Below are 23,796 nucleotides of genomic sequence, written 5' to 3' on the forward strand. Positions count from 1 at the left end.
CTACTCCTAATTTGGTGACCGGTAGGCAGATTTCCTGTGAATTCAATTTGGATCCTTATGTTGAAAGTACTAAATGTTAATGAGTTGGTTTCTCACCTACAGATGAATAGACAGGCACACACCAGGACGACACGTGGAATCTGTAAGTTGACGAGTTAGATCATCTGTTCAGAGCACTTTGAATAGATTGGGACGTTCGAATCTTACACGCATTTACTTTTCTTTCCTCAATTTCATTTCATTTACAATATTTGAGTGAGTTTCATTTTCAATTCTGGGATTATAACGTGTCTATTTCTGTGTGATTCAGAAGACGCTGAATTTAATCAGATCATCACCATCCTCATCATCATTAGGGAGATGTCAGAGTGCTAGTCAGAGTTCTCTGAGCAGGTGACCTAACGCGTCAACTTACAGATTCCGTGTGTCGTCCTGGTGTGTACCTTCGTGGCGTCATGATGGGCGATCGGTTAGAGTGGCCGACTTGGAATCTGCAGGTTGAAGGTTCGAACCCCATCGCTGCCATTTGTTTCTGAATGGCTAAAGTCACTGGGCAAGATTTGAACCACGAATGTGCTTCAGTCAACCCAGCTGTATAATTGGGACCTGGTAGGACAAGAGGTTGCAATATGAATGCTTAAATCATATACGCTTATAAAGGCCGCAATGGACTGTATGCTCCCCAGGGAGTTGAGGAAGTATAAAGGGCTGTTATGCCACTATAGATCCATGCCAGGGGTAATAATTGTAAAGCGCTTTGAGCACATATATAAAAAACAAAATTATTATTATCATCATCCACAGGACTGTACAGATCAACAAATTTAAAGGAACAGGTTAGGAAAACACGCAATTAAAACAAAGTTGACCTTTGACATCTGTTTTATTACCGTCATAATCCCTACAAAATCTGCACAGCACGATATTTAAGAAACCATTACAGCAAAGATACAACTATACATCAAAAATACAAAATTCTTCTATAGCCATGGTTATTAGTTTCCTTTAAAATCACTGACACAATTTTTGTCGGATGTTGATAATAATGCATGTCTGTTGGATAAACAATCCATTGTCTCTCAATGTAACTTACTAAATTATTTCTGCAATTCTTAGCAAAAATTCTCAAAAAATGTCAGCCATTTTGATTGCCGCTATCATACCTAAAGCAGCCTCGTTGTGGTATTGGCCACGTACATATGCTTACCTACTAAAACCTTTTGTACGAAATTGAAAATGATGAATTCTGAAATTCTCATATGCATGAAAAACTTAGTATACACATAATTTGTTCTACTTACTGGTTAAAATTTGTTGTATTTCCGGATGAAACACAGGCTTGAATTTATAACGAATAAAAAAAATACAAGAACAAGAAAACGAAAACAAACAGTTGCTTTGAAATGACGTGACATGACGCCATTCATTCGTGACGTCATTATTGAATGACGTCTGTCACATGTGGCAAGATAAAGCATGCGCACGCGTCAACATTTTCTCTTCTGTGTTCTCTTTGGCGTTCTGTATGATATGCAGCCATGGTATTATACATAGTTTCTTGTCGCTATAAAAGGTACTCTTTCAATTTACTATTTAAGTCCTATACAATCTAAATGAAGGTGTACACTTTTTTTTGGGAACTGCAAAGACGACCAACACTTTGTTGCGCCTTGAAAACTATTTAACTTCAAGTTGCCTTTTCTGATGGGCATGCAACTATCAACAGCAATATTTTCCACTGCTTCGATGGTACTGGTAAAACTTGAAACGAACTTATACTCTTAGGAATAGGTGGAACGGATTAATATGCGAAGAAATGATACGATGTATGCTATCCCGTAGCATATCTAGTCTTCGTGTCGAACGGAGATGAAATCCATTAATCTAAAATTGAACTAAGTGCTAACAATAATCAAAAAACATCAAATGTCAAAATGCAAGTGAACTATAATAAATATAAACGCAAATCTACGCAACGTATGAATGGACTATTATATTTGTATTATAACTGTAGTATTATTAGTTATGTTTGAATGGTATTGCCCCTTTACCAATAATATGGTGTCTTGACGTATGCTGTCAAAGACGGCTATAATCAGGTATAGATTACTACACTGTTAATGGTGACTGTTTTCGAACTTAGAAAATATGCTATCATAAATAATGCAATGATGTATTCAAAATTAGAGAATGGAAATTATTGCTATTTCAGTAATGTTAAAGCGCCATCTAGACATGACTGTATAATCCAGGTTATAATGCAGGCACTACCCTGTCCTGTCTGATAAGGTGGGTAACTTGTAGGTATCAAGAGGGTAGTACCTGAATGAGGGCACCAAACCGATTATTTCTATCAGCATCACTAAATTTACATTTTGATTTTTGTTGGCAGCAGCTCAAATGCAGGTTGAATTGGGTACAACTGCGGGATGCAGGTATTCGTAGTAGAGATGTTGAATTTTTTTGTTTCTCTCGTTAATGGTTTTTGAGATTTCTCTCAGCTCGTTGCGGAATCTGAAATTAAAAAACAACATAGCAGATTGTTAAATATATGTCATAGCGGAAGTCAGTAGATTAAGATATGTACGTAACATTGTGTTGGTCAGCACAATCAGGCTTCTAAACCAGTGAGTGGAGGCTGGTAGCATGGCACGAATGTCCTATCGTTTCGTTTCGTTTCGTTTCGTTTCGTTTCGTTTCATTTCGTTTTGTTTAGCAGAATACTATATAAGCTTTATCTTTCAGACTAGGAAGTCAGTTGAGTAGGGACAAATCGCAGTCTTACTTGCCAAAAAAATCTACTAGCATTGCTACATTTTATCATCTGGCTTGATGATATTTTACTAATTATACATAGTAGCTCGTACAAATAAAATGAAGCAATGTTGGTAAGATTTTCGCACCCCCGAGAATGAAAAGAATCAGTAAAGATTTGCAGACGATAAAATGTAGCAATTAAATGTTAGTTAAGATTTTTGTCGAGACAGATGATCAAATGTAGCAAAAATAGTAACTTTTGTTTAGCCAGACGATGTAACACTGTTATTAGTAAGATTTTTGTTGAGCCAAACGATAAAATGCAGCAATGTTTGTAACATTTTTGTCAAGCCAGACAACGATTTGTTTCTATTCAACCGATTTTCATCGTAGGAACGTGATTTTATTAAATTGCTATTTTTATGTGTAGTTATGACAATTTCAAATTAAAATCTACAAAAAAGCGGACATTAAAAATGAAAATAAACCTTTTACATCCGGGACCCGGTGACTTAGTCTGCCATTCAGAATGTACTTCCTTAGTTTGAAACTCACCAAACGTCAATTAACGCTACACAAATCACACCATATAAAAATAAGGTTACATTTGAACAAAAAAAATATTCTCAACAAAAATAAAATATATATCTTGATATACTTACTGTCTGAGGGCAGATAATCCTATGGGATCGTACAGGTACTGGACTTCATACTCTGAAAGATGGTTTCCATGGTGAGTACTAAAAATCTTGGAAACTGCCAACACATCAACGGTTGTGTCTTTAGTTGGTAAACATTTGACGATATCGCCAACTTTCAGTGATGCCTAGGTATACATAAGGAGTGACATGAAATGTAGAGGCTAACATAATATACACCTTCGAAATAACAAGCTTAAACTTTCGTAGTTTTGATTACCCAGACTTTCGCCGTTGAGGGCATAACCCCAAGTGAGAAGAGGGCAAAAGCTGAGGGTGATGCCCTCAACGTCGAGAGTCTGGGTAACCGAGACTAAAACTTTCGCTGTTACTTTAATTTGTTTTATAAAAAAAAAAACACCCTTAGTTAAAAACAAGAAAAAAAATAGGGGTCAATGTACAAAGCTTTGAAATAGAGGTCAAAATGGTATTAAAATTAGGCCATTTTAGAATCCAAGTCTGATAATGTGTTAAATCATATATCCACCACCACCAACGTAACGTTGGTGGAGGGTCTAGACTATGGTTAAATCTATGAAAACAAAAGAAAGGCTTTAACATGGTAAAATTCGGAATGATTTTAAGAACATTTGATGTCAGGGAAATTCGTTGATCCAATATACCCATACTATCTGTTATTTAATGTCATACTACACGAAGAGGTGATCACAGATTACCGGTGGAAAATAACGTTTACTTTGGATACTGACTGGATGTAAAAAAGGTGGTGAAATTGGGTCGTAAACAGTTTGTCTATCGGCTAGACCGTCGAGTTTTCTTTTGATAAAGCAACCGATACTTTACATACATTACTCTCATATGCGTTCCGAGTGCTCTCATCCTTCGGTCTGTGTTCGGCAACCTTCGGAGCTAGCACAGACCAGAGGTTTTTCCAGGTTTACACTATGAACAATAAAGATATTTCTAGTTTATTCTATTCTTATTAAAAGACTAGCAAACAGTCTGGAAATAAGATCTTGTGTCTGTGATCCGAAGGTTGCCGAACAAAAACCGAAGGATGAGAGGACTCGGGGGCATGATGAGGGACGTTAATTAAAGGAGGGAAAACAATTGGAAGGACTAGAAAACGTCATCAATAAACACCAGTTTCACAACATTTTACCTTCTTTCTGGGTGGTGAACCTTTGAGGAATGTCGGGTAGTTTGGAGGAAATCCATACTCGTCGTATTGGGAATTTGTGACGGCTGCATGGTGTACACTACATGTGAACAGTATGGCTGACACTGTATTCACAAGTTCGTCAAGTGTCCCAAACCTGTCGTATCCTGGTACACCCTACAAAGATATTATCATTATGGTATTTACTAGTCTGTATAAGTTATATCAATAAGAAAGACAAAACATAATAATTATAAATTCATCATTCGTTTCCAAAAGAGCAATTTGGTGAAATAACATAATGTTCATTCTAACTAGTATTCACATATAGTTCTTACTTTTATTCCAGAACCACCTTTGTCGGGACTTGCAACCAACTCTTCCCTCCATTTTTGGAGTTCAGGGTCTTCTTCAATATCCTCCATGTTTCCTGGGTAAAAATAAAAATCGAAGACAATCTATACGGTTGTTTATTTTGAAATCACACTTTTTCCTCGCCAACAAAAAGTTGTAAACGATTTGGCCGGAGAGCATCCATACTTTCATGATAGCACCCGTACTTTTTTTTAATGTTTAAAAGTATTTTGTCTGCCTGAAGCATGAGTATATCCAGAAACTTACTGTAGTGGCCGGACAGAACGGTTCTCACGTATCTTCGAATAGCGCCATCTAGAGTTAATGCATCTGTGCGATACGCGTAGTGTGGAATAAGATTGACGTCCAGGACCTGGAAGAGGATGGATTATACACAGTGAGCGGAAAGACAGTTTTTTATATTTTAGCTCCTTTTCATATTGGTAGTTAATATATTTTGACCATAGCACTAGCTAGACTAAGATACGTCGTGTCGTTCCGCCCTCATCGGCCTCCTCTCACTAGACGTCTCACAGACGTGGGAGGGTCAGGGGTTGTCGACCGATGTGTAAGGGCGCCCCGTCAAGGCGTACATTACAGACTAAGCACTAGCGTACTTTATGGCAATATCACTTCTGTAAATTCATGTATTCAAACCCAATTAAAGGAATCTGCATTTAGGTAGCCTTCAGTAACACCATGAGGAATCAAACTATGTCTGTTGCATAAAATGTGGACATTTCCCAATTCCATTTTCTAAAGAGTGTCCCTCTCCCAATTTCCTTTCTCTAAAACATGACACCCCCCCCCCCGTTAAAATATTTCAAAAACAAGGGTTAAAATGCTGTCTGATGTGAGAAAAGGGACACAGGTCCCGGAATCAATTGTAAGGACTCGATCCCACCGCTGCCACCACATCGATAATTTTAAAAAAATTAGTTCTTTCCACTACTACCACCACAGTGAGTTTGTATGACAGCATTGCATTAATTAATTAATTCATTCCAAAGTTTTGATCTAAATCCGGCAGAGCGGATGACCAAAACTCCCCTATATATGCGTATGATCATATCGTCACGTACCTCTCTGTCTTGCAAGTCTCTTTGTACATTTCCCTGTACGTTCAGATTCCAATGTTCAAACCTTTGTTTTTGGAAAAATGAATAAAACTCGCTCATTACTGTTTTAGGTTAAGATGAGCGCCACCAACGATGAATAATGCACTGTACTGTAACGTTTGTTGGTGTGTTTGGTCACAGGGTATATTCGTTTCCTCTGTAACAGCTTACAGCTCTGTTAAGCGTATCGTACCGTTGTTTCACACACTTCATTTATCTTCATAGTGTCACTCTTTATTTATATAAATGTGTATAGAACTAAGACAACTAACACCGAGAACAGATAGAGTGTAATAGGGACACGCAGTATTTCTTCTGTTTGTTTTGTCTACAGTCTCAAATTATAAGCACGTTGTGACTTGACTACATTTTCCCTACCTGTATCTAAATAATATACTATAGCGTGTATGATACATTTGTAGTAGCAGGATTCGTGTGATATTTTCCTGAGGAAAATAACAATCTAAGAAACTACTAAAAGTGTCCCTGTGGCGTAACAGAACATATCACTGGCCCTAGTAGCTCCAAGTTATTTTAACGATCAAGAAGCCGTCTGATGAAGACACCTAAAGGCCAGCTTAGAAGCTAAGGTTAAATTCTTACCTCCTTCTGATAATTTCATACATTCCCTTGATACCAATATTGGTACAAGTGTCCATCCAGCCACCAGGTGAAAGAAGCTGTGAAAGTGCTCCACTGTAAACAAAAAATAAATAAAATTCAAAAAAATTCAAAAGGGAGTCATTCTGTTGACACAGACTGGAATTTGTCCTCAGAAAAATCCAGGTTTCAATTTTCTCCGTGTTATAAGAACACAATTTTCAGTATTTCAACACCACCACTTTCATTTGAAAATAGTCGCAAGCCTTGCTATGTCGATGACTGTGAGGCACCGGCGCGGTACCTACAGAAGGGATGTACAAACATCGCACAACGTTGATAAGTTATATCTTCCATGGAAGACACGTAAAAGAAAACAGTCATAAAACGACATCTCATGATTTCTAACCACTTACTTGTTGACAGCCATGATATGAACAAAGTGTGGCCCTAGAATTTTAAAGATGGGATGTGATGATGAGAGATTCCGATGTGTCGTCACGGCGATGGATTCCAGGACAAAATGAGACAACCCTGAAAATCGATCGATTGAAAGTGTGAATAAGACTTAAACATCAGAATGATACATGATACATTTCGAAATCATTTTGAAAGTGAAATGCACGATGTATATATTCAACCCGCACAACCGTGGTCCTCAAACACCATAGGTTATTAAGGGAACATCACTCCAGGAAATGAAGTATAAGTTCAACTTGGTGTTTCTCTGAATTCGCGCGTATTAAATGTAGGCGATGTAAAATCATGCAATGAATCTCCAGAACCCAAAATTTATGAAAATGCCTTTATTTCCCCGAGTGTCGTACCCCTTTAAACTTGTACAGAACAGTAGCACAGTTTACTATTTACCTAAATGAGTCCAAGCTTGGTGGTAGGCAGCTTCGGCGTGGTTGTACCACATTTTCGCCATAAGCCACGTATAGGGTGGGTCAGAAGGCACAAATACCTGAAAACAGAACGCAGTGATTGAAAATGAAATATTCAAAGAGAGAACTTATGGGCAGTTCCAATTGTGACATCTACATGTTTAATAAAATGATACATAAATACATTTTCAAGGGTTTATCAGCGTGATACTACACGATGAAAAAAAGAAAATTAGTTTAGAAAATAAAACACGAAAACTATGATAGGTTTTATATGGCCTCTTTGACATTGGATAACTCCTTGGCCCAAATATCGAATCTATCAAACAGATTCGGAGTAGGAATTAAATGGATTTCAGATTATAGTAACATGTTAGCCACTAACGTTATCTTTGAAAAGTATTGTAAATCTGACCATTATACTAGTTCCGTGTGAATGTGATGTTTTACTATTAGGTCATTTGTTCCGAGTCTAGTATACTCAAAGTTCATTGCACCATTGCAACAATTCATAATACTGTCGCATAAACTTCTGTGGACGACTAGCTACAAAATATGCATTAAATATCCCAAAGGTAGACAGTTATGTGTGTTTGTTTGTGCTTGTCCATGCGCGTGCGTACATGTGTGCGCGCGTGTGTGTGCTTACGAGTGTGCGCGAGCGCATGCTGTTTCTAAGATTTCACTTACAGGGTTGTCCTTGTTCTTGCTTTGGAATAACTGTATCGCTATTGGCCTGAGACTGTTGTTATTTGACAGGAAGAATAAGGCAATTGGGGCAGCCACCTGTAATAAACAAAAAAATTAATGTCTGAATATATTCTTTTACATTTTATTTACATTCAACATGTTTTAATATGCCAAGATAGGTAATGTATAGACAGAGAGACAGACACAGACACAGACACAGACACAGACACAGACACAGACACAGACACAGACATACAGAGACAGACAGACAGACAGACAGACAGACAGACAGACAGACAGACAGACAGACAGACAGACAGACAGACAGACAGACAGAAAGTCGGTAGGCGCCTAGGCAGGCAGACAGGGCTGCTGCTCTGCTCTGCTCTGCTGATGGATGGTGATTCACACTCCATATAAACTTACCAGTCCTTTCTCACACGGCAAATCTTGTAGTATTTCCAGGTCGATAATAAATATTCGTCTCAGCTCTATGGCGCCATCAAGAGATAAGCCTTCCAGAAAGGGCTCCACCATGCGATCACTGACGGCCATTCTGGGGGAACAAAGTATGTCGGTAGGTGAAATACATGACACATGATTTACTATTCTGGCTGATTCGTTCTGAATGCCACACAGAATGTAAAGTTAATGTAATATAATTGATACAAAACGAGAATCGACGCAATTTCGCAGAAGAGTAAAGTGATTTTTATTTCCGGAAGTAATATTAGTAAATTTTCCGAATGAGAGATCGCGCACTATGTGACTTATGGAATCATGAGCCCCCCGATCACTCACACTCACTGCAAATCTTGCAAATATTAATTTCACTGGTCTATAAGATCTCTTAAGAGTGGTCATGGTATGAGAGACATCATGACCAAATCAGAACTTTTCCCACGCCGTGTAGGTTATGTAGAAATCGTGAGACCCTTTTTGTAATCCTAAAAGTCTTACGTCAATCCAAATACGGTCGTTGGTCAACCCAAAAGGTCAACTGGGGTCAACTAACGCTCAGCAAATTCAATGAAAAATTTACCTTTCGGGTATCCTTGTGCAGAGCCGAATCAACATCGGACAACATCCGGACAGACGCTGTTCTCCAAAAGCTCTGTCACTTTGCCAATCCCTTTCTTGAAGACACTGAATATTGTACAAGTAACGATGGCAACGAGAGAAAAATAAAATACAAATGAATGAAAGCTTGAAAGAAATTAATTAACACAAGATAAATTGTCATAATTTGAAATCAATGATACTTTGTGTACATTGTACTGGTTATATTAATTTAATATCGACTTACATGATTTTGATGTACGATATTTTAAAAACATATCAAATGTTATCATCATATGTACAACTGCAACACACGTGAAATGAAGCAACCTATTACAGCTCGTTTCAAGTTAACATTCACCGACTATGTTTGCCACGACCACGCAGAAACCAATAAGAAACAATATCTTGCTACATTTTGTCTATTATTACATTTAAATGTACTGTAACTAGACGCAGACATGTAGACACCAATATTTTGACGACGTGCGCATTTGATATCTGCATGGCGGCACTTTTAGTTCATTATATTTTCATAGAGAACAAGAAACACTATTCATTAAAGTTTGCTATCATAATGTGTAGCATGGGTAGTTTCTTACTGGTTTCTGTGTGGTTGCATCATACAGAGCCAGTGAACGGTAACTTGAAACTGGCTGTATAAGCACTAATGCTAGTATAAACATAACTACATAAATAACATTAATAACTTTTCCACTTGGTTTTTAAATCTATCAGATAATAGTGAAATATAAACCCTCCCCCCTCCTTTCTCTGCCTGTCTGAGAAGTAGGGGGGGGGGGGTAAGGTCAACTATCACTTTAAAGCTGCACTAGCTGTAATTTTTGGCAAATTGTTTGTTGACTTACTGTTGGTAACTGTATGTAACTGTACACATAATATGTACAATAAATCAAGTCAAATTGATTTTAGGTCTGTACCCTAAAACAGCGCCCTCAACGGCGATTACAATTTCAATCTGTTTGTACTGTACTAATTATGGATGAAATTGAATTACAGTTAACATTTACAACGTCTCATTATTGGTACTTTAAAATTTCCATTTAACATACGGTTTGTTTGCTGAAATGTTTTTTAAATTCAAGTTACAGCTAGCGCGGCTTTAGCTGGAGATAAATGATCTCCCACTGACGTGACTTGTTAATTCTTTTCTGATACAGTATTGATATCATACCCAGGCCTACCGATCACCCTTTACCCTGTAAACTATCTTTACAGGCCTAGAAGGTACGTGCAAGCAAATGTGTCTTTTCTTATACTTAGAAATTAATACTTTGTTTACCGCACCGTGATTGAACAGCCTGCAGATTTATGGGGCTATAGGGTCATTCGATTTATACAGATAATATTATACTTATTTTTATCTCGGTGGCAAAATCTCATAAAACAATCCGTGTGTTGTATCGAATAGAAAACGTCCCAGTCATAACATTTAATATTACGTAGTTAAACTTTAAGGAGACTTTTCTTGCTTTCTGTTCAATGGCTCACATTAAGTCTACATCAATGAATCATTGCAGGTACACATTACATCATTATTAAGATCATGACCCCTACACATCATGCACATATATGCATGCATGCATACATACATACATACATACATACATACATACATACATACATACATACATACATACATACATACATACATACATACATACATACATACATACATACATACATACATACATACATACATACATACATACACACACACAGACAGACAGACAGACAGACAGACAGACAGACATAGTATACATACATACATACATACATACATACATACATACATACATACATACATACATACATACATACATACATACATACATACATACATGCATACATGCATACATACATACATGCATACATACATACATACATGCATACATACATGCATACATGTGATATAATTTCTATTCTATTCACGTCTATCTTTGTATTTGTCAGTTTTACCTTTGCAGTTTGTCAATATGAGTAAGAGCTCTAGCGGATTTGAATTGATATCATATAAAATCCCCTTCTAAGGTAAAAAGGTCATAGTGGTATTAACATCGCCAGAGTGTCTTTCAAACATCCATTAAATTTACACATGGATGATCATGAAGTGGCTCTAGAGATTCAATTTGCATGTGTATTATAGTTTGTGTCGTTACAATATTTACACACTTCCTGCTAACATATGGGTCGAGTCTAACTTACAAATCCTCAAAGGGACCGTGAATTAGCCTCAGAAAAGAGAGCTGTAGAACTTCACAGTATTCCTTTGTTCTTGTGTGTGTGTGTGTGTGTGTGTGTGTGTGTGTGTGTGTATGTATGTATGTATGTATGTATGTATGTATGTATGTATGTATGTATGTATGTATGTATGTATGTATGTATGTATGTATGTATCAATCTATTTATTTATCAATCAATCAATCAATCAATCAATCAATCAATCAATCAATCAATCAATCAATCAATCTATCTATCTATCTATCTATCTATCTATCTATCTATCTATCTATCTATCTATCTATCTATCTATCTATCTATCTATCTATCTTACGTCACGTCAGAAGACATCTAGTTTCAGGGTAACCTATGTAGCTACAATCGTTAGGAGATTGTCAGTGCAAACTTGCCATGAAACATAACCTGGGAATAGCAAGGTTATTTAAAAATATAACACAGCATACCAAACTTACCCTTGGTATAAAGAAATCGCCACGATATAGGCTCTGAATTTCCTCCAAAGAATTCCACTCCAGGCAGCCGACATTTTGGAGTTCATTGGCCTCGATCAATGCTTGTTTTCTTTTCCCAATATCCCACTGAAACGAAAATCGACCTTGAACTTGGACGGGGTCATTTCAACGAATTTATTACTATACGATTGGTTATTATCAGATAATTTGTACATCAAAATAGTTAAGCAAAACCGATAACTCGTTGCCTATTTCTTTGTTCCGTTTTTATCTAATAATAAAATTTCAGGAACGGGCTTAAAAATGAGAAATCGACAGATTTCTGAAAAAGAATGCAAATAGGTTAAGACTAATTATATTTAATTATCTGTCGTGATACGAACAGGCAAGCAAACAGTTTATTAGTTACATACCAAAAACACAAAACATAGATTTTTAAGAAGACTCGGTTTTAGATACAATGGAATGATTTACATGTAAGTGTTGATGTCAAATCCTGCACCACTCTTTAGTCTTTTAAAAGTAAATGACTTATTTTTGTAGTCGTCTTATTGTTTCTTCTGGCGTTTGCCATTTTATAGCCTTTTGTGTTCGTTTCATTGGTTTGTATCTTTCTTTCTCAGTATTTTTAATGTATGTATTATTTGTATATTTTTATCTCGACACTGTGTGAGAAGAATCTAAATTTGGTTCAACAGTCTAATATTATGATAACAATGAGTATTATATACTATAATTGTGACGTCACTTTATCTATTGTCTTTGTTCAGTGCAACTTCATTGGCAGCCGCGCCTGTGCCGTTATGGTAGAAAAAAATAATTATTACCTTTATATGTTGGTGTTATTACTATAAATTACATCATATCATATTTCGCTCATATGATTAAAATGCGTTGATAAAAAGTCAGTAATTTCCGACAATTGTGTCAGCAAACTAAACAAGCATTTAAAAAAAGAAAGCACGTTCACTGCATTGAAATATATGATATCTGCATATCCAGCTGCAGTCTACGTATTACGCTTATACGTACGTTGCCCTCGACTAGCCTTGGGTGATTTTAATGGGGGTATACAGTTACATGTTAGGCAATGCCAATTATAGATAAGACAGGCAACTTTCAATCAACATGACAAGGGAGGGCGCTGTAGGGGCCCTATTTTAAGTCCGCGGGCAAAATTTCAGACAAAAATACTTAATTTATTATTAGTTTACGTTCGCAAATTTCAATCTCCACGTAATCTATTATATTGCATTCTATTCAATCCGTGACAAATTGCGTCCAATTCCATATACAATACATGAAACAATGCTATTAATGAACTATTCACGTGAAACTAGTAATAGTAGTATGTGTATCTTTGTCTGTGAATGCATTCGATTTATCAGTGTATTTCTAATCTAGATGCCATCCGATTGTTTTGAATCTGAAGGATCTCACCACTCATTCAGAACAAACGTACAGCATCACGACTAGTATAATTCGTACCTGCCCATTCTTATCACTGTTATAACGTTTCTAGTTTTAGTTAACCACCACAATGATATATCGTATAGAGTCACAGTATCACTTTTCTGACAGTTTGTCTCAATTTAGCCATTGTACACACCCTGACACTAAATGACTTTACCGGTGATATGATCATAAAATCGTTAGAGTAAACACGAATTTGCACGAACAGACTACCATGCTAACGACAATCGATCGTAAAATAAACATGTTTTTATGGCGTTCCATTTGCATCATAAACCCACAAAAGTCACGTTTCAACTCTATTTTATTTCAGTATTCTACTAATAATCTATTTCATACCACGTGATTTATATTAACTAAAATATTAATTGTTACTCCATCTACGGTAGACATGACGTCACTTGTTTGCTTACCTTAATTTAAAGAAATTTCTTTTGTTTATTATATAAATGAATTGGTGCGATGAAGCGATTGATAATACCATTCACTGAGCTATTGCCTTTGACATAAACACATTAATTAATACCTAACTACTATCCGTTCACTATCCATCTATTTATTATATTACTCAATCATTTCTTCCGAAAATTCTGAGTATACTTCTCTGAATGGTATGTTAATTCATTGATTAGTTCCTCCACTGACCTGAATATATCGTCATCGATTACCGATAGTCAATACTTAATTCACTTATTCGTTTTGATAATTGGTTCATTCACTATGTCGGTCATTTATCATTGGGTCATTGATTTTGACCCTATGCACTGCTGTATTTGAAACGTCGCAGCAATATCGCAAAGTGATATGTGGTGTAAAGATCAGAACGAACGTCCATTTCATATTAACTTTTTCTATTTCATCGCACCACTCCCCTCCCCAGTATACCATGAAACTGCAAAGTTTTGCATCCAAAAGCGCAATGCCCGCCTCGTTAATTCAATGAGCAACCCTTTGTTGTATCTGTTATTTTTCTCCAGCACATCATTTTAAAGGTCAAAGGTCGTCCCAGGCTAGCATCTATAACATATATTTAGAACACACATTTTTGACATTTCATATTGTGTCCCTGATTGTAGTGAACCACGTTGACACATGGCTAAAAGGCATGTTCTAGACTTTTAACATGCACACACAGCTCTCATTATTTACGAAGCGTGTAGATATGGTTTCATCATTTGTTTTAAGTCAGTAATTATTGCATCATTTATTTTCTAATAACTCAATAATTTGCATAATTCCAAATTTACATAAAAATTATATACATGTACTGTTCTATTTTATTTATACATTACCTTGTCGGCAAGCGAAAACTGTTCGTCAGCGGGCATCGATTTCACCTGAAATGCACACACACAAAAAATGAAATGCAACATATAAGATGTGTACAACATGTAGATTTCCAACAACAATGTTACAACAAGCAATGCGTTCCTGATATTGAGTTTATTTTTAATCCGTCAGCATTACTCATTGAAATTCGAGAAGTGAACTTTATATGCCTACAATAAGAGATAAGAGTTCTGACTCATACAGCAAATAAATAAAACATGATGTATAAATAACACGAAATTACGGATGACCTTCTTTTTCCAAAAAAAAAAAGTCTCGGCTGTCCTTCCTTGTGTAAATTTAATGCCACCTGTTGCGAATGACGACAACACAATGAAATGTTACCCTCTGCTACTCCGCCTCATCGTTCAAAATATGCAAATACTACGAAGCACTGACAACGTAAATATGAAAGTAGTAATTTAATACACTGTATGCTTGAGGTCACAGGGGATGTCGATTTCAGGTCAAAGGTCAAACCACAGATATTGTATTCTGAGTATCATATGACATCTTTGCTGAACGTGTTGCATTAGTCAAATGTGCGCCGTCGTTTTCATCGCGCATCGGTTCATAACCGTGAGTAAATATATGACACAGTATTATATGCTGGCTTTATTTTGCCGCAAGGTCTGCGATAATAACTATAAATAAATCGACTACATAATACGGCACTACAATTTACAAAGACTGTCATAATGTCTGCAACAGTTCTACACAATATATGACTAGATCTGACTATGTATACCGTACAAAGGCTAAAATAATGAGTATTTAAAATACTGGGATATTTTGTAAAATGAAGACCTCCACTAGACTGGGTATCCTTGTAGTCTCTAGCCCGCGTTCTGTAGTCCACACCATGTTAGTCCAATACGACTGACTGTCCATATGTGTAATTGAGATGACAGCATTGTCTTTGCAATATGGTTTATTACATTCGACTCTTTTGTAACGATACATTTATTGATGTCCATTCTGAAAAGTATACACTGCAACAATTCCTCGATGTTTCCGTAGCAGAATTATAATTATTAGCACAAGTAATAAGTTTAATATCTCACTAAGGCCTAAAAAATTATTTGGTTCCGGTTACCCGACCCCACCTAGTTTTTCACTGCAGACCCCAGGACCCTGAACTTTTTTTTTTACGTATTCGAGAAAATATAAAATATAATCCCGAAAAGTGTGAAGTCTCGCGAGAAATAGTGACATTAACTTAAACACAAAATACACAGGCTTAGCACGTATATTGGCATATTTTTTATATTATGATTCTTCCGATAGTCGATGATGAGTGGAAGCGCCAGTCAGAAGGGAGAAGTTGAGGGAAAAAATGTCAGAAACAGTCATTTTTGTGTAAACTTCTTGATGGGCAGTGATAACCTTTGGGTCACAAGAGAGCTAATAATTTTGTATAGATGGAGATCGTCGGGAGAAAGCAAATCTGTGCCAATTACCAGCATGACTTTATTAAATTTTGTGTTATCGCCTTGACGCAGCACGGAACCGCCACTCGTGATGTTGACATAGTTTCCTTTCCTTTCGTACTTCCAGCAAAACATTGGAATGTTTCAACAGACCATTATTTTGTAATAACACAAGTTCTGACATTTTGATCTCCAATCCTTATTTTATTTTTTTTTAAATATCATTTTTACGATTTAAATAGGCAAAAAGAACATATATATTTCATTCAGTGGTTAAACCATTTCGTATATAATGCAAGAAAAAAAGACACCGTCTTCGCAACTTTTGATATCTCTCAAACTTGATAGAGCCAATTGTCAAAATTAACCAATCTATCTTTGTGTTGATTCCTTCCTTTAAAATACATCAAACGTTTCAATATTATTTTCGTATCTGAGTTCGATATGCACGCCGGGAATGTCTCTATGGACACCGAGTAGGAGTGAGCAGCACAGAGCATCATAGTATGTACCTATGACGTCAATAATCGTGCCCTACTTGTTAACGTTCACATAGTGTCTTATAATTAAGGGAGATTGATTGTCACGTGTTATATTTGCTGTGATCTGTTAACAGGATGAAAGCTAGTCACATTTTTGGGGGGAACCTTATATGGATTGAGCTTTATTGCGACCATCCATATATATATTACGCCGTTTTACTTGAACATATATAACAATTAGGAAAGTCTTTCCTGCCAAGACGTTTCGTTCAGGTATACCTAAGTCTATATATATATATATATATATATATATATATATATATATATATATATATATATATATATATATATGTATATATATATATATATGCATGTATGTATGTATGTATGTATATATATATATATACATAATGAACTCAGTACATGTAAAATGTCTATGCTGGAGTAAACAGTGTTCAGTGCTCAATATAGTATCAAGCAAGATATATATATATATATATATATATATATATATATATATATATATATATATATATATATATATAGCCAGTGAGACTTATATGAATATGAATATGTGTGTATGTATGTATGTATGTATGTATGTATGTATGTATGTATGTATGTATGTATGTATGTATGTATGTATGTATGTATGTATGTATGTAGGTAGGTAGGTAGGTAGGTAGGTAGGTAGGTAGGTAGGTAGGTAGGTAGGTAGGTATGTATGTATGTATGTATGTATGTATGTATGTATGTATGTATGTATGTATGTATGTGTATCTATGTGTGTGTGTGTGTGTTGATATACACTATACGGATAATACAATATTAAGATGAATTTTCAAGACCTAGTCATGCACAACAAAAAATCTACAATGGGCGAGCGTTGTGTAAATTGTGAACAATGAACAATGTTTACTGTACATAATTATACTAGCGATTCTCATCTCTGATATGAATGAATATATATAAATAGTGCAGTTTTGATTTCTGTTTTTATCAACACCATATTAAAGTGAGAAGGTTTGACCTGTACGTTCTAATACACAGACGTCTGACAGAGGATATACTCAATGAGTTCATCGCAACTACAAAGCAGCGGGTGTCTCAACAGCATGGGAGTATAGCGATCACTGTTCACATACCATTTCGAGGATAGTATTTCTGTTCATTTCATTTCATTTCGACTTTATTGGATCTGACTACATCATATATTACGCGTTCTATAGTATTCTTACCAAATACGAATTGTATCTTCCAATCGGACAGATCACTTCTCTCTATATACAGCTGTACGAAACGATAGGGACTGTCTGACATCCACGGTCGTTCACATGTTGTCTGCATTACTCGTAATTAAAATTCTGTTCGTTTTTTTTTTACGATTCATACTCGCGTCTCGAAGGCATCACTTTCCGCTTGACGAAACTCGTGAAGAAAACATGGATAACTGTATTAGACATGAACTTATTTACAGACCAAGTACATGTATATTAAAGGCTCTCATAATTTCGCATTCTTTGAATATTCGAAAGCAGTCAGTTTTATTATGCTTGTGTGGCCCCAACAGTTATAAATATCATGAATTTTAGTCAGAAAGCATTCCTGAATTCAAAGAATGTCTATATCCGTTACTGAGAAGGCAGTAGTCAAGTACGGTAGCTTTGCTGCGCGCACTACAAGGGGCATATTAAATCTGGGGTATTGGTCCCGAGATACGCTTTAGCTCAGGACTCTTGACAAAGCGGGCTTCGTTTTGTGGAGTGCGTTCCATTGAAAGTGTTCCATACCCTATCAAACACTCAAAACACGTTCGCGACCTTTTGAAGGCAGTCCAAAAATGTTCTTGAGACCGAGAAACAAACAATCGCACAATTGTCATCCACCAATACATCGTTAACGGTTTACCTGCAGGGTACGCCGTGTATTGGACATAGGCTGTACACGAAGGCTTATGAAAGGAAACTATTTCTAGTATTCTCGGGCTTGGCCCAGGCGATAACACATGCATATAGGCAGACTCTCTCGAGCTTTACAACAAATCTAGTCCCATGCCGTTTGGTACATTTTTGCAGTGGCTGAAGAACATCCGTAATATCAAAATTACATTAGACATAATAGCGTGTGCGGTAGACTTGTCTTATCTTCAACTACCACACTTTTGTTGATTTGACTATGTTCGCGATATAAACGGGGAAGTGTGATTACGTACAATTTCAATGCATTCACTCATAGACCCTAGAGGGAATTACAAAAAAGTCAGTTGTTTCTCTCCTAGCAAAAAAAGAAGTGTAAACAAGTATTCTTTAGGTACGTGGTGCAGCGATGGAATACCAATAACTTATATTCTCCATATTAAAGACAGATGTACACTAATGAACCCGTGTTATCAAAATATCATGTAGCTTATTTAAATCACGGAATGTCCAATCTCATTCTCGTTAAACAATCAGTACAGCTGAACTGAGAATACACTTTCATTTGAGTTAATTTCCATTCTATTATTCTCAGAGACATAGCCATTACGCAGTTCAGGTCTTTGTATTCTGTGGTATATACAGGGGGTCGGGCAATCACCTTGGGTTTTAACCAAGATTACCATAGCATGGGAAAGCGACCTGTGCGTACAACATATCCACATCAAATATACCTCCTGTCGGTGAGACTGATATTTTCACCCGTTTGACCTCGCCGTCGTGAACTTGCAGGTCAACACATATGGCGTGAATACCTACTATTCTCGCAATGGACGGAATATGACAAATACGGTAGGCGTATTAATTGCAACTGAATTTAGCTGGTTCTTTTGTGAAATGAAAATAAAAGAAAACGGCGCACTCCCTACCACACAAGCTGTCACTTACGACTCTGAAATAGACAAGGTTTAAAAAAAAATGAAATTGACACACTTGGAATGAACTTACAGTGGGTGGCATGCCTTTCATCTTCTGTTCCAGTTCATACATACCCCTCTTCAGCTCCAGTTCTTTGTCCCTTGTTTCATTTTCGTTGTCGTTCTGAGGAAGAGAGACTCCATAACGGTGTAATGTGTACTTGATATCATTGTAAATCCAGCGATGAACGGGGAATATAGAAACACAGTCCTTCTGGTATATGCTCTCGACTGCGACCCTTTCCACGTACCATCCGTCGGATACACCTTGTTTTGCTTTGTGTTTTCTCGGTTTCCGCCACAGCTCAACTTTCTCGATAGGACCAAAATCTCTTAATCCGGCAATGAAGAACTTGTGAGTAACGGTTTGGCTAGGCCCATCTTGTTGCTGGAAAAGATACGGGTAGCAAAGCTTGACATTGCGAGAGTGAACGCCATTTTGGTTATACAGAACCACAAAAATATCGCTGATCTCCGTGTACGTCGCCTCGACACCCCGTCCGCTGTTGTCGCCTGCTTTCACGTACACGATGACGTCCGGATATTTGTTTTTAGATACTGATATCCCCATTTCCGCGGTGAAACGCTTACAAGTATGCAATTTTTTTTCGGCTTGTTATTGGTTTGACGCACCGGAGAGACTGAGCTAAACACAGTGCCCAGCCCACCGTTCACAATTGTCTGGCGATATAATAACGTGAATCTATATATAGCTGTGCACGCAACAGACGCACACTTACATTTTCGTTGCTGTGATGCGATGGGCAGTATCAACAAACTCGGCTGGAGAGATGAAGATTGGACCAGGGTTAAGTCGTCACCCTATGACCGGATTATTAAAATTCGCATTGTCCAGACAAAGCAAGTGGTTATGTATACGCGCCGCTTGTCTGTGTCTGTCAGTGCTTGCGAAGTGCATAGAAACATGGTATATCCGATTGGAGGTGCATTTTAAAGGCCAAAGTATTAATCCTATGTTCTCGCATTAGTATTATCTTATCAGTGGAACCACAAGAACTGCACACGAACATTATATAGCCTTGTGAGGCAACTGTTCACGTCTAAATTTTAATCACATTCCGAACTAGACCTCTAAAAGCCATACTTAGTGTGACTTATGATAATTTCGTCTTTCTAATTCTATATAATGGCTTACTTTCATTGTATGGTTCAGCTTGTTTTAGCAATTAAACTCAAAGAACAAATCACCTCTTGATTGAACGCTGTATAGGTAACCATAGTTACGACCTTTTCTGCCGCCCCCTCATAATGATAAAAATAAATCCTGAAATTTCAGACGCTGATCGTCGCAATAGGACTTATTGACATGTAAAATCGTGTTTTAGATGGACTGAAAAAAAACTTAGTTGGAATCGACGTTTTGCTTGATTAGTCCGGGACAAATGAAACTCTGTGGTTACAGTTGGCGTCCTCTTTTGGTATTGTGTAACACAGGTTAAAGGCCAGTAATAAAAAAACAACTTAGGAACAATGTTCTTATATGCGTTGAATTTCATCTCAGACCACAAAAAGTGTGAGATTTCACTAAACTTGTTTCTTTGTCGCTAGGGGTATCGTCACGTGGACGGCTTTGTAAGAGATCGTGCCTTACATCGAATTAGTAGTATCGATCGAATTGTTGTTGTTGTTGTTGTTGTTGTTGTTGTTGTTGTTAGCATGGAGACATCACATTTCAGTTTCCCGCGCTTGTGACCGATTAAAAATATCAAAGTGACTATTTCGACTCAGTGTTTTTTATAATCACTTTAAATTCAGAATACGAAAAAAAATGACCCCAAAATCCCCGAAAAAATCATTTGTAAATAAGAAAAATTGTACATAAGAAGCATGATTAAGAGAGAAGGAATGTAAATCCAGATACTGTACAGCGATATTTTTTTAATTTGATAATTTGTGCTGATTATGATGACGTCACGTGATTATTGTTAACATTACGTCATCGTATTGCGTGTACGCGCGCTGATCCATCAACTTTTTCTTTTCTAGTAAGGAGGTGGGATCCGGGAGGGAGTAATCTAAACGATGGAATTTCTTTTGAACAATATTCAGTTGCTGTCTGTGATTTTAAAACACGATGCATTCACACGAGAGTGTTAGTCCTCGTGAAAACGTTCTTTTTCTCACATGAACATTTATGTAGCTCTGCATACACTTGGTGATGTCAACATATATGTAGCTCTGCATACACGAGCATCGTCGTAAACAATGGACTTTTTTACGTCACCGTTCAAGACGCACCGGCAAGTGTACACAACAGCTCTGGTTTGCGAGAATGATACAATAGGTGATGTCAACAGACAGTAGTTGGCTCATAGACAGTGAAAGGGTACTGTCTATGGTTAGCAGAACAATACAAACGTTATATCGTCTTCCAAACAGTAGTTGGCTGAATAATAAAAGCATTGTTTCGTCTCGCATCACTAGTCTTCTAGTACATGGAGAGTCTAAGGTCCTAGCAATGGGGTCAATAGTTCATGTTTTATGTACATGTGCAATACATTCCATGGTAAACACCTCAGACAGATTTCATTTCAACAGCTAAAATGTTACGATAATTTTTCAATGATATTTCAGTGATGAAAATATGTCATCTCGCATCTTCCCCCTCCCCCGCCAAAGTTGAATTCTGAAATGCGAAAAAAAACCCAGACGTTTTACGAAAGCCATCGGAATTTCCGAAATTAATCTGGAGGGTGTTAGATGTTAATGACATTGAATACATGTTGACAAAAATTGATGACACATTACCTTAGACGTGTTGTTGTAGTTTTAAATGGTTGACAAACTTCGATGTAATGAAGACATTTTTAGCAAATTTGCAGTGCTCAAAGATTTTGTAAAATTTCGTCCAATTTTGATCGTTTGTGCTTCTTAAAACTGTCGATCAATTTTCTTTGCTTTTTAACTGTCTGCGTCCGTCAGTCTTTTTTCTTTTTGCTTTTTTATCCAACTACCATCTACTGTAATGTCTGAACAATAAAGGAGTGTCCATATATTACTTAAAAAGTTGAGGCCTGACGATATTGCTCTGTTAACAATGGCGACGTAAGTCTTATGTGTATTTTGAAAAGATTTCAGGCAAAGAAAACAAACAAATTCTTAAAAAATGGAAAAAAAGCTAACGACAAACAACATGATTATTATAATTTACAGTACATGATATATGTAAATAATTCACAATTTCACAATTTTCTAGGAACTTTTTAACCCCTGTTCCTGTCATCATAGATCGTGGTTTTCTTGTGTTATGATTTTTTTTCGAATAATATGTAAATAAACAAAAACCAACGTTTGGATGCTTGAAGAACTATCGAACTCTCCCGAAACGCCCAACCAAGAATCGTCTTAAGAAATCACCATGTGAGGGCGCTCAACTAAAAATCAGTGAGACTGCACGATTTTGTTCTCGATATTCATGCAAATTATTCAAGTGTTATATAGTGTTACAAAGTCTGTAAGATTTGTCCCTTTTTTGCATTTTAATTATGTGTTATATATTTTTTGTAATTTCGTTGTATCTTTACCATTACAACCGTTTCTGTATTATACTGACCTCAGATTTTATTGAATACATGACAACTGTAATCTCCCATCAACGTATTCTGTTATGCAAATAGAGGTAAACAAAGCAAATTGAGCTGTATTCTACATCTTATTGGATATTTGTATAACACATAAACATATTAAATCATGTATAATCAGCAAGGTGTTCAGTTTTCATCACTTGTATCAACATCAAAATAGAAAACAGCCGACAGTATACAAAGGAAATAGAGGTAAATAAAACAATCAAGTCGTATTCACTCCATCAGATTTTAATCAGATTGGATATTAGTATAATATTTCAACCTAGATCATAAAATTTGACCGCAAACATTTCATAACTCGTTTTATAATTTTATAACTGTAACTGCTGTGCATTCATATCAATGTACGGCGTACAATGGTTTATCGCACGGACACTTGAATCAATCTGGATATTTATAAAAAACAAATATTATTTATTTCTGTAGTATACTATTAACGAGAAAAATACTTGTTATATACAGTCCCATTCATGTGCCTGTGGTTTATCGTGTGCAGGCCTGTTACTAGTACTCTCTGCTTTACATGGACTTGAAAAGAGTCAGCCGGCGTGCAGCCCGCTGCCTTTTTTTTAAAAGGACGCCAC

At 36.5% G+C, this 23,796-nt stretch overlaps 1 protein-coding gene across 1 annotated transcript; it reads right to left on the bottom strand.

Annotated features, from left to right (window-relative positions):
• Nucleotides 1–871: 871 nt before the first annotated feature.
• On the bottom strand, nt 872–20,420 carry LOC144438498 (polyunsaturated fatty acid 5-lipoxygenase-like). Its single transcript, XM_078127547.1, has 15 exons — nt 19,636–20,420; nt 14,763–14,807; nt 11,998–12,123; nt 9,267–9,370; nt 8,651–8,780; nt 8,225–8,320; nt 7,518–7,614; nt 7,064–7,181; nt 6,651–6,743; nt 6,012–6,072; nt 5,197–5,302; nt 4,914–5,005; nt 4,579–4,752; nt 3,420–3,583; nt 872–2,514 (listed from the first exon to the last, which is right to left on the bottom strand). The coding sequence occupies exons 1-15, from the start codon at nt 20,173–20,175 to the stop codon at nt 2,397–2,399; spliced, it is 2,064 nt and encodes a 687-aa protein (XP_077983673.1). The 5' UTR covers nt 20,176–20,420; the 3' UTR covers nt 872–2,396.
• Between the last annotated feature and the right edge of the window lie 3,376 nt (nt 20,421–23,796).

This window comes from Glandiceps talaboti, chromosome 8 (assembly GCF_964340395.1).
Source record: "Glandiceps talaboti chromosome 8, keGlaTala1.1, whole genome shotgun sequence".
NCBI lineage: Eukaryota > Metazoa > Hemichordata > Enteropneusta > Spengelidae > Glandiceps > Glandiceps talaboti.

Coding starts and splice junctions, on each gene's coding strand:
- LOC144438498 (XM_078127547.1), bottom strand. CDS start 20,175: ATGGGGATATCAGTATCTAAAAACAAATATCCGGACGTCATCGTGTAC. Junction 14,808..19,635: donor TGAAAGGCATGCCACCCACT/GTAAGTTCATTC, acceptor TGTGCATTTCAG/GTGAAATCGATGCCCGCTGA. Junction 9,371..11,997: donor GCGATTTCTTTATACCAAGG/GTAAGTTTGGTA, acceptor TACAATATTCAG/TGTCTTCAAGAAAGGGATTG.